The sequence below is a fragment of the Mustela putorius genome, unplaced genomic scaffold, assembly GCF_011764305.1.
Source record: "Mustela putorius furo isolate JIRA1106 unplaced genomic scaffold, ASM1176430v1.1 tig00000127_pilon_pilon_pilon, whole genome shotgun sequence".
NCBI classification, from domain to species: Eukaryota; Metazoa; Chordata; class Mammalia; order Carnivora; family Mustelidae; genus Mustela; species Mustela putorius.
The window spans coordinates 8,459,054-8,472,848 of NW_025421288.1; the positions used below are offsets into that span (position 1 = coordinate 8,459,054).

At 55.4% G+C, this 13,795-nt stretch overlaps 2 protein-coding genes across 4 annotated transcripts; both read left to right on the forward strand.

Annotated features, from left to right (window-relative positions):
• The first annotated feature begins 605 nt into the window (after positions 1–605).
• On the forward strand, positions 606–11,492 carry TAF6L (TATA-box binding protein associated factor 6 like). 3 transcript variants are annotated; one of them, XM_045063738.1, is made up of 12 exons: positions 606–737; positions 1,494–1,553; positions 3,090–3,249; positions 3,707–3,793; positions 4,583–4,733; positions 4,887–4,937; positions 5,471–5,565; positions 7,234–7,308; positions 7,427–7,647; positions 8,009–8,141; positions 10,411–10,539; positions 10,673–11,492. In XM_045063738.1, the coding sequence occupies exons 2-12, from the start codon at positions 1,546–1,548 to the stop codon at positions 11,441–11,443; spliced, it is 1,881 nt and encodes a 626-aa protein (XP_044919673.1). In that variant the 5' UTR covers positions 606–737; positions 1,494–1,545; the 3' UTR covers positions 11,444–11,492. The 3 variants fall into 3 exon arrangements, with proteins under 3 accessions (XP_044919673.1, XP_044919677.1, XP_044919674.1); XM_045063742.1 differs by having other exon boundaries at positions 7,234–7,299; XM_045063739.1 differs by lacking the exon at positions 606–737 and adding an exon at positions 847–952.
• A 22-nt stretch (positions 11,493–11,514) lies between these two features.
• TMEM179B (transmembrane protein 179B) lies at positions 11,515–13,739 on the forward strand. Its single transcript, XM_004770264.3, has 5 exons — positions 11,515–11,664; positions 12,522–12,709; positions 12,791–12,925; positions 13,107–13,185; positions 13,395–13,739. Exons 1-5 carry the CDS (start codon positions 11,524–11,526, stop codon positions 13,554–13,556), a joined length of 705 nt encoding a protein of 234 aa, XP_004770321.1. The 5' UTR covers positions 11,515–11,523; the 3' UTR covers positions 13,557–13,739.
• Positions 13,740–13,795: the final 56 nt, after the last annotated feature.

Consider the following 13,795-nt stretch of genomic DNA (forward strand, 5'->3'; position numbering starts at 1 on the left):
TCTGAGCTGAGAACTGCACAAGTTCGGGAAAGTGTGTGCGGGGAGAACGGTTAAGGAAGTCTACGAGGCAGGTGAGGGCTTATGTTTGGGCTCCTGTTCAGTAAGAACAGGAATGAAAAAGATAGGAGGTAGGGTGTCAGAGTGAGCATGGCCCTGGCGTCTGCAGCTTGCACGTTGAGTTCGGGCCAGTGGGAAGACCCTTCTGTCTGAAGAGAATACCCATCGGGAGCTCCAACCCTATGGCGGGAAAGGGAAGTGCCGGTGATGTTGGAGGGGTAAGCCGAGGCCCAGCAAGCGGGCAAAGAAAACTTTGATTAGACATTAAAGTTTAAAGCTTCGTTGCAGTCGCATAAATGCAAATGCTCGGAAACTCAGGAGCAGACTAGACTAAAGGAGTAAGGACGCTATCCTTGACCATACGCTTTTCAAGCCAAACCATAGGTATCTACTCGCAAAAATTCCCAAGAGCTGTCGCTTTAAGAAGCCCGACGCCTCGGCGTCACGTGACCCCATCGCGCCCAGATGGTTTTACAGCCCCTTCACAGAGGCCAACCGCTTGGCCGGAAGCCCCCGGGAGGGCGGGAACTTCGCAAGGCGCTCGCCGATTGGCTGTGCTCTTGGAGGGTGGGGCCTGCGCTCAGAGAGAGGGAATTAGGGTGAGCAGGGTGAGTGGGCGCAGCCGCCGCCGCCGCCGCAGCCGTCTGGGTAGACACCTTCGCTGCGCCCGGAGCCCTCAGGTGAGCAGGCCCTCGCAGGGCCTCGCACTCTCGGTCCCGCTGTGGGCCGCGCACTCACCGGTCTTAGGGCCGGCTCCTCTGGGGGCCCGCCCCCTTCTCTGACCACGTGACCCAAGTTCGGTAACCCCTGACCTCTTCCACCCCACCCCGCCACTTCTGGATCGGGGATGAAGCGAGGCTTGGTGGGGGGATGCACACCCCCGAGGCCGGTGGCGGTCAGTTCCCACGCTCTTTCCCAGTGTGGCTAGTGGCTCTGAGGATGCAGAGAGGAGATTGGGGTGGAGGGAGACCTTGGTCAGAGCCTGGACTTTGTGCGTCTTAATGTGGACATCCAGTAGGGAAACTCCATCCGCGCTTCCCGCGTGGGCAGGACTTCATATTCTCATTTCACGGACAGGGAAATAGAAACTTCAGAATTATCCGTTGGCGGGTCTCCAACGCCAGGTCTTCGGGCTGGGAATGCAGGCCTTGTTCCCCACACAGCCCGCCACTCCTGATGATTCGGAACAAGAGTTGGTCCCTGCGCCCCACTTAGTGCTCGCTGGGTGGTCTTGGATAAGTCACTGAACATGAACCCCTCAGAGCTTTGATTTCCTTGACTGTGAAATTGACGTAGTACTTATATAATACATATAATACTTATTTCATTGTTAATGAGGATAAAATGAAGTATGAGCCATATAAAGCACTTAGCTTTGTGCCTCAGGCATTGCGTGTGTTTAGAAAAAAATCGCTGTTTTTTGTTCGTTTTTGCAGCAAGTGTTCATTGAGGGCGTATTATGTGCTGACAGTGTGCCCGTCGCTGGGGATGCAAAGGTGAGCAAACAGGCATGATGATCCTAGCTGGTGTGGAGCTGACTATCTAGTGGGGGAGGTAGGAGTTAATCGCAAAGTCACACAGATACGTAATTCCAAACTGTGATAATTGCTTTGAAGGCAAAGTACCTGGACACTGGAGGTCTGAGGAGACTTCCCGGAGCAAGTGACATTTGAACTGTGACTTGAGGAAGCCTCTTAGGAGTCCACTAGACCTAGAGATTGGTAGTGAAGGAGGAGTGTTTCCAGTAGCGCAGTGTCGCAGTGTATGAACGTCCTGGTAGCAGGTGTTTTGCGGGGGGAATGGAAAGAGGCCATGGTGGGAGTGCAGAACACAGGAGAGAAATGTTGCAGAAGTCGGTGGACATGCAGGACCTGGGAACCAGGTCTGTTCTCTATTCCAGAGCCAGTGTGGAGCCACTGGGAGGCATACGGGAGGCCAGGGTAGGATGCCCATTGGATCTAGGGACCTGGAGATCACTCGTGACCCAGTGAGCCTTGCCAGAGAGGAGGAGTGGGGCAGCCCCTGGGTAGGTCACCCTGGAGCTGGAGCCCTGCTGCCCATGGTGCTGACGCCTCACTCTGGCCCTTACGGGCCTGCCTTCTAATTGTGTCAGAGTCATTCATCGGCCACTGTTTTTGTTGGATTCTTACTCTGCCATATCCTGTGAACGGAAGAACAGGTTCCTGCCTTTGGGGAAGACCAGACACATGGGCAAAAAGCCCAGCTGCTGAAAGCCTGACAGTCCCCAGTGGCATAGGGTCAGGAAGACCTTACAGGCCTTCACCTTAGCAAAGAGGAGAGGGTGGGGGCTTGGAGTAAAGGGGGAGGCAGACCAGCCTGAGCGCTGGTGGAGGAGCACAAGGCAGGCGGGAAGACACTAGGCTGGTCTTCCTGGGAGGAGGGATCAGCTTGAACCGCTGTGGAGATTTGGGACCAAACACAGAATGTCAAGCCGGGGAGTTGAGAGTTTCTTTTAGAACCTGTGGGGAAGGACTGAAGGTTTTTGAGTAAGGGGGAAAGTACTGTTTTCATCAAGACTCAGTAGGTAGTGGTTGTAGCAAGAATCAGGGGGAGGAAGACATGACGTTTTTACTTGTAACTGACCATGGTTACATCTTCTGTTGTCCATCTGGGTACTGTTCTAGTCCCTGGCTTCCTCCTGCACCAGCTCATTCGTTCTCACAGCAACCCCGTGAGTTAGGGAGGGCGGGGGCGATTGCCTGTGTTCCCCAGGTTGGGACACCAGGGCTCAGGCTGACAGACCTCGGCCACGTTCACTCAGGAAGTGGTAGGGCACGGCTGGGGCCCAGTTCCGTGAACTGCCAAGGCCAGGCCCTTTCTCAGGCAACACTCCTGTCTGACCCGGCTCGTCTGTTTCTTGCACTTTGCCTCGGACGCTCAGAGCCTCCGTGGCGCCTTGTTGGGGGTTTCTGGAGCAAGAGCAGTGAGCCTGGCTCAGAAGGCCTTGAGGCAGGCTCCTGTGCTCGGAGGGGGCCTGGATGGCTTTTCAGGCCTTCTCTCCCGACTCCCAGCTCCAGCGGAGCCATGTCCGAGCGGGAAGAGCGGCGGTTTGTGGAGATCCCTCGGGAGTCGGTCCGGCTCATGGCAGAGAGCACGGGCCTGGAGCTGAGCGACGAGGTGGCGGCCCTGCTCGCGGAGGACGTGTGCTACCGGCTCAGAGAGGCCACACAGGTCTGCTCCCCTTCCCTTCCCGCATGTTCCCGGCTCTCCCCTCCCCGTGGCCGCCCCCTCCTGCAGGGACGTATTACACAGGTATGGGTGCAGCCCCTACTCGGGCTTCGAGGCAAGGCAACAGAGGAGGCCTCGTCCCTGCCCTCTCCAGAGTTACCTTTGAGCCTGCGGGGCTTCCTGGCGAACGGTGCTGGCTGGGCATGGTCTCACGTGCCCATCTTCTTGACAGCCATGCTGGGCAGGCCACACAAGGTCATGTTCCTATTTTGCATGCGAGAAACTGGGTCGTAGAGAGGGAACATTACCTCAAGGGCTGTTTGCACAAGACCAGCGCTGGAGTCCACACATTCTGGCCTCTGTGCTGGGGTCCTTTTTGCCTCCCAACTCTCTCTCTCTCCTCTGGGGGGACCCCATACCCCCTTCTCTCTGTCCCCTGACTTTGTTCCTCCCCTCTCAGAATAGCTCACAGTTCATGAAACACACCAAACGGCGGAAGCTGACCGTCGAGGATTTCAACAGGGCTCTCCGATGGAGCAGCGTGGAGGTGAGTTGAGCCCAGGCTGCGGAGGCCTCGGCTGGCACGACCCACCTCTCCTTGCCCTGCTCGGGGCTGGCACCACGGAGAGAGAGACACACGAAGACCCAGTGTGCGCACAAGGGAAGCTCATGGCCGCCACGCTGCTGGGGGGCCCGGAGGTTCGGGAAGCCTTCTTGGAAGAGCTGGGACTCGATGCAGGCTTTGAAGGGAGGCGTGCATTAGACTCCGCTAAGAGGGGAAGAGGGGGACGTTCTGGGTAAGGGAGGAGCCTCGGCACAAATGCGGATGTTAAAATGTCCTGTGTAGTTGTTGTGGGGGAGGGACTCGAAGGGAGGAGGTCAGGTTGGGAAGAGAATAGTGTTGGGCCGCTTGGCTGGCTCGCTCAGTAGAGCACGTGGCTCCTAATCTCAGGGTTGGGAGTTTGAGCCCCACATCGGGCATGGAGCCTACTTTAAAAAAAAGGAGTCATGTTTTCAAAGTTGGGTGAGTGTGAGGACCAGCAGCAGAGGGGTGTGGGGCTCAGAGCCCGTACAAATTGGGGTGGAGTGAGGAGCAGCAGCAGAGGCTGTGGGGCTCAGAGCCCGTACAAATTGGGGCGGAGGGCCATGTTCTACTCCCTGACTCAGCGAGTGCTCGATGCTGCGGTCAGATTCCCAGCAACAGGCTTGAAGCCTGGGGCATCTCCCCTTTCTCGGGACTTTTGGGTTTGCCTTAGTGTAGACTCCCTGGCAGGATCTGTAGAGCACCTCTTCCCTCCCTGGATTCAGCCTGCCCTCTGGTCCTCTCTCTGCTCAGGCCGTGTGTGGTTATGGGTCCCAGGAGGCACTGCCCCTGCGCCCTGCCAGAGAGGGTGAGCTGTACTTCCCTGAGGACCGAGAGGTGAACCTGGTGGAGCTGGCCTTGGCCACCAACATCCCTAAAGGCTGTGCCGAGACAGCTGTGAGAGGTGACTGCCCAGGCCCTATGTGGGGCGGGGACAGAAACAGGGTCATCACAGGAGGGGCGATGGGCAGGCTGGTGGATGGAGCGGGACTCAGGGGTGGGTGGTGCTACCACAGGCAAAACCCCAGGCTCACCCATCTCTCTGCTCTGGTTCTAGTTCATGTCTCCTACCTAGACGGCAAAGGGAACCTGGCCCCCCAAGGATCAGGTAAGGGGTGGTAGGGGGAATGGGCTCTGAGCTTTCCTTTCTTAGGAGCCGGCGTGAGGGGGGCACCCCATTTCTCTGATTCTTCATCTGACAAGTATTTACTGATAAATACTTATGGTCCTGAGGGGGCGCAGCCGCTGCCCAGAGGGCTTGGATTTGGAGATAGCAGCCCAGTCTTGGAACCAGTCACGTTGTGGGGTGTTGAATGCTGGCACACAAGTCTGGGCAGCTGGGGTCCCTGATGGGAGGGGTCCATGAGGGATTGGGGACAGAGCAGGAATCTGCCTCGTGGAGGACGGGTGGGAGGCAGAATACAGAGCACAGAGGTGGGGAGAGCGGGCAAGGTCAGGGCTGAGGTCAGGCTGCTCTGACAAGCTGATGGCTACGTGCTCTGGGAGTCCTGTCTGCATGGGCTCCTGGCGGGGAAGGGGGAGGGTGGAGGGAGGGTAGGGGGGGTGAGGGAGAGCAGGCAGGGGAGGCTGGGAGAGGGCTGGGCTCTCCACCGTGACCACCTCCTGCCCATCCGCGTACAGTGCCCAGCGCGGTGTCTTCGCTGACTGATGACCTGCTCAAGTACTACCAACAAGTGACCCGGGCTGTGCTGGGGGATGATCCGCAGCTGATGAAGGTGAGCGAGTGGGGCACAAAGACCAGCTTTCAGGTTCCCTGAAAACCCTTTCAGATGTCTGCTTCTTGTCCACTCCACACCGCCGGGCTAACGTGGCTGGAGGCTGCTGGCGGTGGCGATGTCATGCTCTCAGGCTGATCCTCCTCCAGGGCAGACTCTAACCGCTCTGGCAGGAACCCTTGTTCTTCTGGAACCGGCCACTCAGCTGGGGCATTTAGGGGACTCACGTGGTCAGTACCCCCACCCTTTAATTCTAGAGCCTACGCTTTAGGGTGACTGTTGACCTGTGGCCACGGGGCGGGGGGAAGGGGACAGGCACATGGCAGCTTTCATTTGCCTGGACTTGAGAGGGAGGAATGGGAAGTAGAGGCATCAGGTCAGGTGCCCGGCCGGCTCGGAGACCCTGCCGCTTTAGCCTGTGGGACTCCGCAGGGCCTGCGGGACGCGACCTGTGGTCCGTCCCCTTCTGTCCAGAATCAGGACAGCACTGGTTTGGTGGTCTGCTCATGCATGTGGCCTCTCCTAGAGGGCTTACATCCCCCACTTCTCCACGTGTCTGGCTGTCGCTGCCACTCCCACGGCAAAATTGGGAACGTCGCTAGCGTACATTCCTGCCTCAGGAGCACGGTTCTGCTTCTCCAGGAGCCGGGCAGGAGGCTGGATGGAGGGCCTGGGAGCGGAGCTCCTGCCTCGCCGGCATGTTGTATGCCTTCGTGATACCTGCTAAGGACCTTTATCCAGAAGAGTCTGGGGGTCACAGGTAGCAGAGATTCATGCCTAGGACAGTTTTTCTCATTTACATAACTTTCTTTCTGCTTACAAAAGTAAGACCAGTATTTCATTACAGAAGTATTGTAAAATAAAAGCATACAAACTGGTAAGTGAGGGTCTCTAATAGAAGCGCCTACCTTTTTTCCCCTATGTTTTAACTGTGATTACACTAGTATAAACCAAAGTATTATATTAAACATCTGGTTTTAGAACAGCTGCTTTTCTCCATTAAAAACGTGTCAGACAGGGCGCCTGGCTGGCTCAGTGGGTTAAGCCTCTGCCTTTGGCTCAGGTCATGATTTCAGGGTCCTGGGATCGAGTCCTGCATCTGGCTCTTTGCTGGGCAGGGGACCTCCTCCCCCCCCCCCTGCCTGCCTCTCTGCCTACTTGTGATCTCTGTCAAATAGATAAATAAAATCTTAAAAAAAGAAAGCACAAATAATATTAAAAAAAAACCATGTTAAAACTTAGGTTGTATTCAGTTTCGTGTTGTCACAGACAGGGGTAGGAGTGGGTATGTTTGTCAGTGGGTATTTCTTTCTTTTTTTTAAGATTTTGTTCATTTATTGGTCTGAAAGAGAGGGAAGAAGCAGGGGGAGCAGCAGGCAGAGCAAGAAGCAGACTTCCCACTGAGCAGGGAGCCCAATGCGGGACTCGATTCCAGGACCCTAGGATCATGACCCGAGTTAAAGGCAGGCGCCCAACCAACTGAGATACCCAGGGGTCCCATGAGTGGCTATTTCTTACAGCAGGTTAAATTTACAGAAATACAGTTGCTGAATCAAAGAGTGAGAATGTTTACAATTTTACTTTAGAAATTCTCAACTGTCCTTTAAAAACTGTCCGTTTATCCCTGGGGCTGGTGGATCCAGGGCAGTCTGGCTCCTTCCTTTTCAGATCGCTCTCCAGGACCTGCAGACTAACTCCAAGATAGCGGCCCTCCTGCCTTACTTTGTCTATGTGGTCAGTGGGGTGAGTGAGCAGGCCGGGGAGGTGACCCAGCCCCGGGTAGGGCTGGTGGCGGGTGCCCGCAGAGCCGCTGCCCCCCCGCCCCCTCGTGTGCCCCTCAGCCGGGGTCTTCTGCAAACAGGTGAAATCTGTCAGCCATGACCTGGAACAGCTGCACCGGCTCCTCCAAGTGGCTCGGAGCCTGGTTCGGAACCCACACTTGTGCTTGGGGCCATACGTTCGCTCCCTGGTAGGCAGCGTCCTCTACTGCGTCCTGGAGCCGCTGGCTGCCTCCATCAACCCTCTGAATGACCACTGGACTCTTCGGGATGGCGCCGCCCTCCTGCTCAGCCACATCTTCTGGTAGCCACTGGGCCTAGCCCAACAGGGGGGCGCTGCCACAGCGCTGAGGGGGTTGTGGTGGTGGGGGGGTGGAAATGTTTGGCTTCAAGGCCCTATGTCGTGAGGTCAGGGAGCCTCTTTCCATTTAGAGCTTTCCGGTCACTGCGCTGTGGCACCCTGGGATTGTAGAAATGGATGGCAACTGTGCCAAGGGCTTGGTCCTTCAGCCCTTTGGGTAGTCTTCAGTCCCTGAACAACGAGCCACCTTGTTTGCTTACCTCAGTGTGCCAGGCACCGCCATTTTCTCTGTGTGTCCTGACTTGAGTCCAGTTGGGTGGTCCCGTGCCTCGTTCTCTTCTCTGACCCAATGCTGCGCCCGTAGGACCCACGGGGACCTGGTGAGCGGCCTTTATCAGCAGATCCTGCTCTCCCTGCAGAAGGTCTTGGCAGACCCGGTGCGGCCTCTCTGCTCTCATTACGGGGCTGTGGTGGGGCTGCATGCCCTTGGCTGGAAGGTGAGGACCCTGGCCTTTCCCCACAGACAGAGCCATAAGAGCTCCCATTTGTAAATAGAACAATGGTATTTGTGTGTCTTTTCTTATAAAAATGGTCCATGCTTGGCGTTTCCATGTATAGAATTCTTTCCTGAAGCCAGGCTAGTTGGTAGCCTGACTTTCTGTAGATGAGTGTCTTATGCTTTCAAAAGTCCTACGTAGGGACGCCTGGGTGGCCCAGTGGGTTAAAGCCTCTGCCTTCGGCTCAGGTCATGATCCCGGGGTCCTGGGATCGAGTCCCGCATCGGGCTCTCTGCTCAGCAGGGAGCCTGCTTCCCTCTCACTCTCTGCCTGCCTCTCTGTCTACTTGTGATCTCTCTGTCAAATAAATAAAATCTTTTATTAAAAAAAAAAAAGTTCTACGTGGCAAGTACTAATACATCTCCACTTCATGAATCCCTGCCCATACTGTGCTAATCATGTTAAGGAACTATCCCTCAAATCCTCTTGTACTGAGTATTTTTTTAAGCTTATTTATTTTTTGTAATCTCTATACCCACCATGGGGAACTCATGACCCCAAGATCAAGAGTTGCACACTCTACCCACTGAGCCAGCCAGGTGCCTCACTTTTTTTGTTTTTTAATGTGGATCATATGGTAAATATAATGATAGCTTTATTTCATCTTTTCTAAAGCTATTGCCTTTAATTTCTTTCTATTTTATTGCTAGGACTGCTAGTATCATTTTACATATAACGATAAGGGGCATCCTGTGTCATTTCCAATTTTTTTTTTTTAAGATTTTGAGAGAGACACAAAGAGATAGTGACAGAGAGCATGAGCACAGAGGAGAGCGAGAAGCAGGCTTCCCCCTGAGCCCAGGGAGCCAATGCGGGACTGGATCCCAGGACCCCGGGATCATGACCTTAGCTGAAGGCGGACACCTAACCGACTGAGCCACTCAGGTGCCCCGTGTCATTTCCAATTTTGAGAGAAGTGCTAATATCCTTCTCTTTTAGGCTGACATTTACCTTGTGTTTACTGGTAACCTTTCTCAGATAAATTACTTCATACTGCTTTATAGTCTTGATTTTATTTATGTGTAACTTTTATCAAATGCTTTTTCTGTATTTTTTGATTGATCCTAAGGTTTTTGTGCTTTTATCTGTTCATGCGATTAATTGTATTTATGGATTAAAAAAAAACTTATTTAGAGAGAACACTTGCACATTTGAGAGCAGGGCAGGGGGAGGGGGTAGGGGAGGGACAAGCCGACTCAAGCAGACCCTGCACTACATGACCCCAAGATCACCAAGTGGAAACGAAGAGCCCAACCAACTAAACCACGGAGGCTCCCGTTTATGGATTTTTAATAGTAAACCATCATGACATTTTTGTGTATAGACTCAATATAGTATAGACCTAAAGAAAACCTAAATCTTTTATTGGAATATAAGGCATTTTTTGTATACTTTTGGGCTTACTAAATTTTAAGATTTTGTTCTGTTTTCAGGGGTGAAATCAGTAACAAGTTTCTTCTCTTGTACTGTCCTTGTAGAGTTTTATTATCAGGGTTACACTGACTTCATAGACTGAGGCATGGTGGGAGCATTTCTTGTTTGTTCTTGTGAGATTGAGATGCTTTTTTCCTTGAATATCTGTAGACTGAATTTTAGCAATGATTTTATTTGTGGCTAGGTACCTACTATGGTTAGAGAATTATTCAAGTTTTTAATAGCTGAGCCAGCAGTTAAGTTCTATTTCTCGAGGAACTTGCCCATTTGTTAACATTGTCAAATCTTCAGGCTGTGGATGACCAGCTGGAGAACTCCCTCCCAGCAAAGTGCATAACGGAGGTCACCTCCTCTGTGAAGTCTTAACTTGATACATAATCAGAGACCAGGTCTCTGATCAGTTTTTGGGCAGGTGGTTTGAACTGAGTCCCAGTTTACATCTCAGCAAGAATAGCAGTTGCCTGCTGAGTCTATAGAGTAATAGTTGGCAAATTAAATCCGTCTGTTTCTAGCCCTAGGCATTACTCACATGCCCTCTTAGCCCCTGTCATACAGGTCAGTGACAGTTGGGTCACTTTATATTGTCTTTGTACCTGACCTTTATTGCCAGTGCTTAGCAAAGGTTTGGGTATAGAGTGGGTTCCAAATAAATGCTGGTTGAATATGCCAGGCTAAGAATTTCATATCGGAGATAGAAAGTAGGTCTTCTATGGGAAAGGGTACTTGAGAGGCCATAAGCAACAAAGAGGTGCCTACTGTGTTCCTTCTCTCCCAGGCGGTGGAACGAGTCCTGTACCCACACCTGTCCACTTACTGGACAAATCTGCAGGCTGTGCTAGATGATTATTCCGTCTCTAACGCCCAGGTTAAAGCAGATGGGCACAAGGTTTACGGAGCCATTCTGGTGAGTGCCTGCCCCTTCGGGCCTCTCTTCCCTGCTTGAGCTCAGCAGCTCGCTCACCTGCCTTACTTTGGAAAACTTAATGGGCCCCGGTTCCTCCTAGTTCTTGCCTATCCTGGTTCCTCTGCTCTTGCAGGTGGCTGTGGAGCGACTGCTGAAGATGAAGGCCCAGGCAGCAGAGCCCAACAAGAGCGGCCTAAGCGGCAGGGGGTGCCGGGGCTCGGATGATCTCCCCTGGGACAGCCTCCTTCTGCAGGAGTCTCCCTCCGGGGGCAGCTCGGAGCCAGGCTTTGGGTCTGTCCTCCCGCTGCCGCCAGGAGGCGCGGGGCCGGAGGACCCTTCCCCATCGGTGACCCTGGCGGACATCTACCGGGAGCTGTACGCCTTCTTCGGGGACAGCCTGGCCACCCGCTTTGGCACCGGGCAGCCCGCACCCAGCACTCCGCGGCCGCCCGGGGACAAGAAGGAGCCGGCGGCCGCCCCGGACTCAGTGCGCAAGATGCCGCAGTTGACCGCCAACGCCATGGTCAGCCCGCAGGGCGACGAGAGCCCCCGCGGCGGCGGCCCCGCGGCAGCCTCTGCGCCCGCCGCCTCCGAGAGCCGGCCGCTGCCGCGCGTGCACCGGGCGCGGGGGGCGCCCCGGCAGCAGGGGCCCGGCGCCGGCACCCGCGACGTCTTCCAGAAGAGCCGCTTCGCCCCGCGCGGCGCCCCCCACTTCCGTTTCATCATTGCCGGGCGGCAGGCCGGGAGGCGGTGCCGCGGGCGCCTCTTCCAGACGGCCTTCCCCGCGCCATACGGGCCCAGCCCGGCCTCGCGCTACGTGCAGAAGCTGCCCATGATCGGCCGCACCGGCCGCCCGGCCCGCCGCTGGGCGCTCTCGGACTACTCGCTGTACCTTCCGCTTTGAAGCGGCGCGTCCCCGCTCCCTCCTCTGTAAATAAAGCCCGGCGTCGGAAGTGACGTCTCCGCGCTCGCGTGCCGCGCCGGATGAGGCGGGGCTTGGGCGGTTGGCTTCCTGGTGGCGGGGGCGCCATGGCGCTACCCTGGCTGCAGCGCTTCGAGCTCTTGCTCTTCACCGCCGCCTTCCTGTGCGGAGCTGTGGCGGCCGCGACGCTGACCCGGACCCAGGTGCGGGGCGGGGCCGGGCCGGCCTGGGTGTCGGGGAGGTGGGGTGGGATGCTGGTGCTGCTGTCCGGGCCGGCCCGGTCCCGTCGTGCTGCCGTTCGGAGTCGGTGGGCCGGGTGAGGCCCGGCGGGCGCCGATCGTGCTCTGGCCTCTCAGGCCGGAGTTCTGCTTCACAGCCGTTTCCTCGCCGCAAGGACGAGTCCTCAGGAGTGACTGACAGCACCAGGCATAGTCCGGCCTGGTGGCTCCGGCTGTATAACCTTAGCCTAGTTCTGCAGCAGGATTCGGTCCAGGCCCTGCCTTCATCCTTTAAATCAGACACTGTTGTAACGAGCTCCGCTAGGAAATAAAGCCTAGGGTGGCGGAGATCCCGGGCTGCCGCAGGAATGCAGCCCAGTGTGTGTGAGTGACAAAACAGCCATGTAGAAAACCCCCGCCGAAAGCCCAAGGGTTCCCCCCCCCCCCAGCGTAGACACAGGTCGTGTAACCCTATGAATATGAAGTAGGCACTATTAGGTGGTGGGTTTTTTTAACGGATGGATGAGAAAACCTCGGAGATAGCTGAAGGTTACCCAAGCCCTGGTTTTACTTTAGGATTTCTGCAGAGGGGAGACCAGAACTTGTGAGGCATCTCCGAAGCTCACTGTCTTTTGTTATAACCACCGTCTATTTCCTGATCCTTCTGGCCACAGCAGGCTTGACTTCCCCAGCAGGCCCTCTCCATCACTACTGGCCCAGAAACAGGAACTGACAGTGCATCTAGAACTTCCTAGGGTGGCCCTCTCCTAGCTTATCCCTCACACCTGCTATAAGCCCGCGCTGAGGCGCTAACCAGACATCTCAGCAGCTTCTCTTCACAGGGCTCCTTCAGTGGCCGCTGTCCCCTGTATGGTGTGGCCACCCTGAATGGCTCCTCCCTGGCCTTAGGCCAACCCTCGGCCCCATCCCTCTGCTACTTTGTGGCAGGGGTCTCTGGCCTCCTGGCCCTCTACTGTCTCCTGCTTCTGCTCTTCTGGGTCTACAGCAGCTGCATTGAGGACTCCCACAGGTGACTGCCCTACCCTGAGGGCCGGGGGCTGAGCTGGGAGAAGTCCCATCTCACCAAGGCTGGTTCTCTGTCTCCTCATAGAGGCCCGATAGGGCTCTGCATAGCACTGGTCATCTCAGCTATAGCCATCTTCCTGGTCTTAGTGGCTGCCTGTATCCTTCGATTTGGCACCCGTTCTCTCTGCAAATCCATCGTCTCCCTGAACATTACAATTAGGTAATGGAAGAGGGAGGGAACCCTGGCTGGGGCTGACTGCCTTGAGTCCACAGAGGGGAGCCTCTGTGGAGAGAGACCCTCTCTCTGTCCCTGTCAGTTGCTCTCATCCTGAAGGGCACCTGGGCATGGGAGTGTCCGGTATGTTCCGCCCTTTCTCACCACTGTCTCTCTGACCTCACAGCTGCTCTGAAGCCCAGAAAATTCCATGGACACCCCCTGGAACCGCCCTGCAGTTTTACTCCAACCTACACAATGCTGAAGTGAGGTCCCGGGATGTGAAAGACTGGTTCGAAACCCAGGGATTCCCAGATTGCTATAAGCACCTGTAGTTGTAAGGGTGCTTTCCAGTGAGAGGCTGTGAGGGGCTGAAGGGCTTTCAACCTGACAACGAACAGAGAATGGTGGTTCGTGGGTGGAACCGGATTTGAGATGGCCACACTCCTCACACTCCTGTTCCTGTTTCCCACAGACCTCTTCTTGGGTGAATCTGGTATTGTGGTGTGTGGTCTTGGTGCTTCAGGTGGTGCAGTGGAAGTCCGAAGCCACCCCATACCGGCCTCTGGAGCGGGGTGACCCTGAGTGGAGCTCTGAGACAGATGCTCTGGTTGGGCCACGCCCTTCTCATTCCTGAAGAGGAACCAAAGAATGCTTCCTGCAGCCAAAGACTCTGCCCAAGTGCCTACAATCCTGCTGTCCCCTCCTGGCCCTGTTGATGCTGGGAGCCTGTTTTCCCTCCACGAGGGAAACATGATGATAGCCCCCTGCCTTCCTACAGCTCTTTTTGTACCAGAATATTATATTACTTTCTTCCTTCCTCTTGGTACTGAGTTCTTGGTGGTAAAGCACTGTAGACAGGTGGACGGGGGGAGG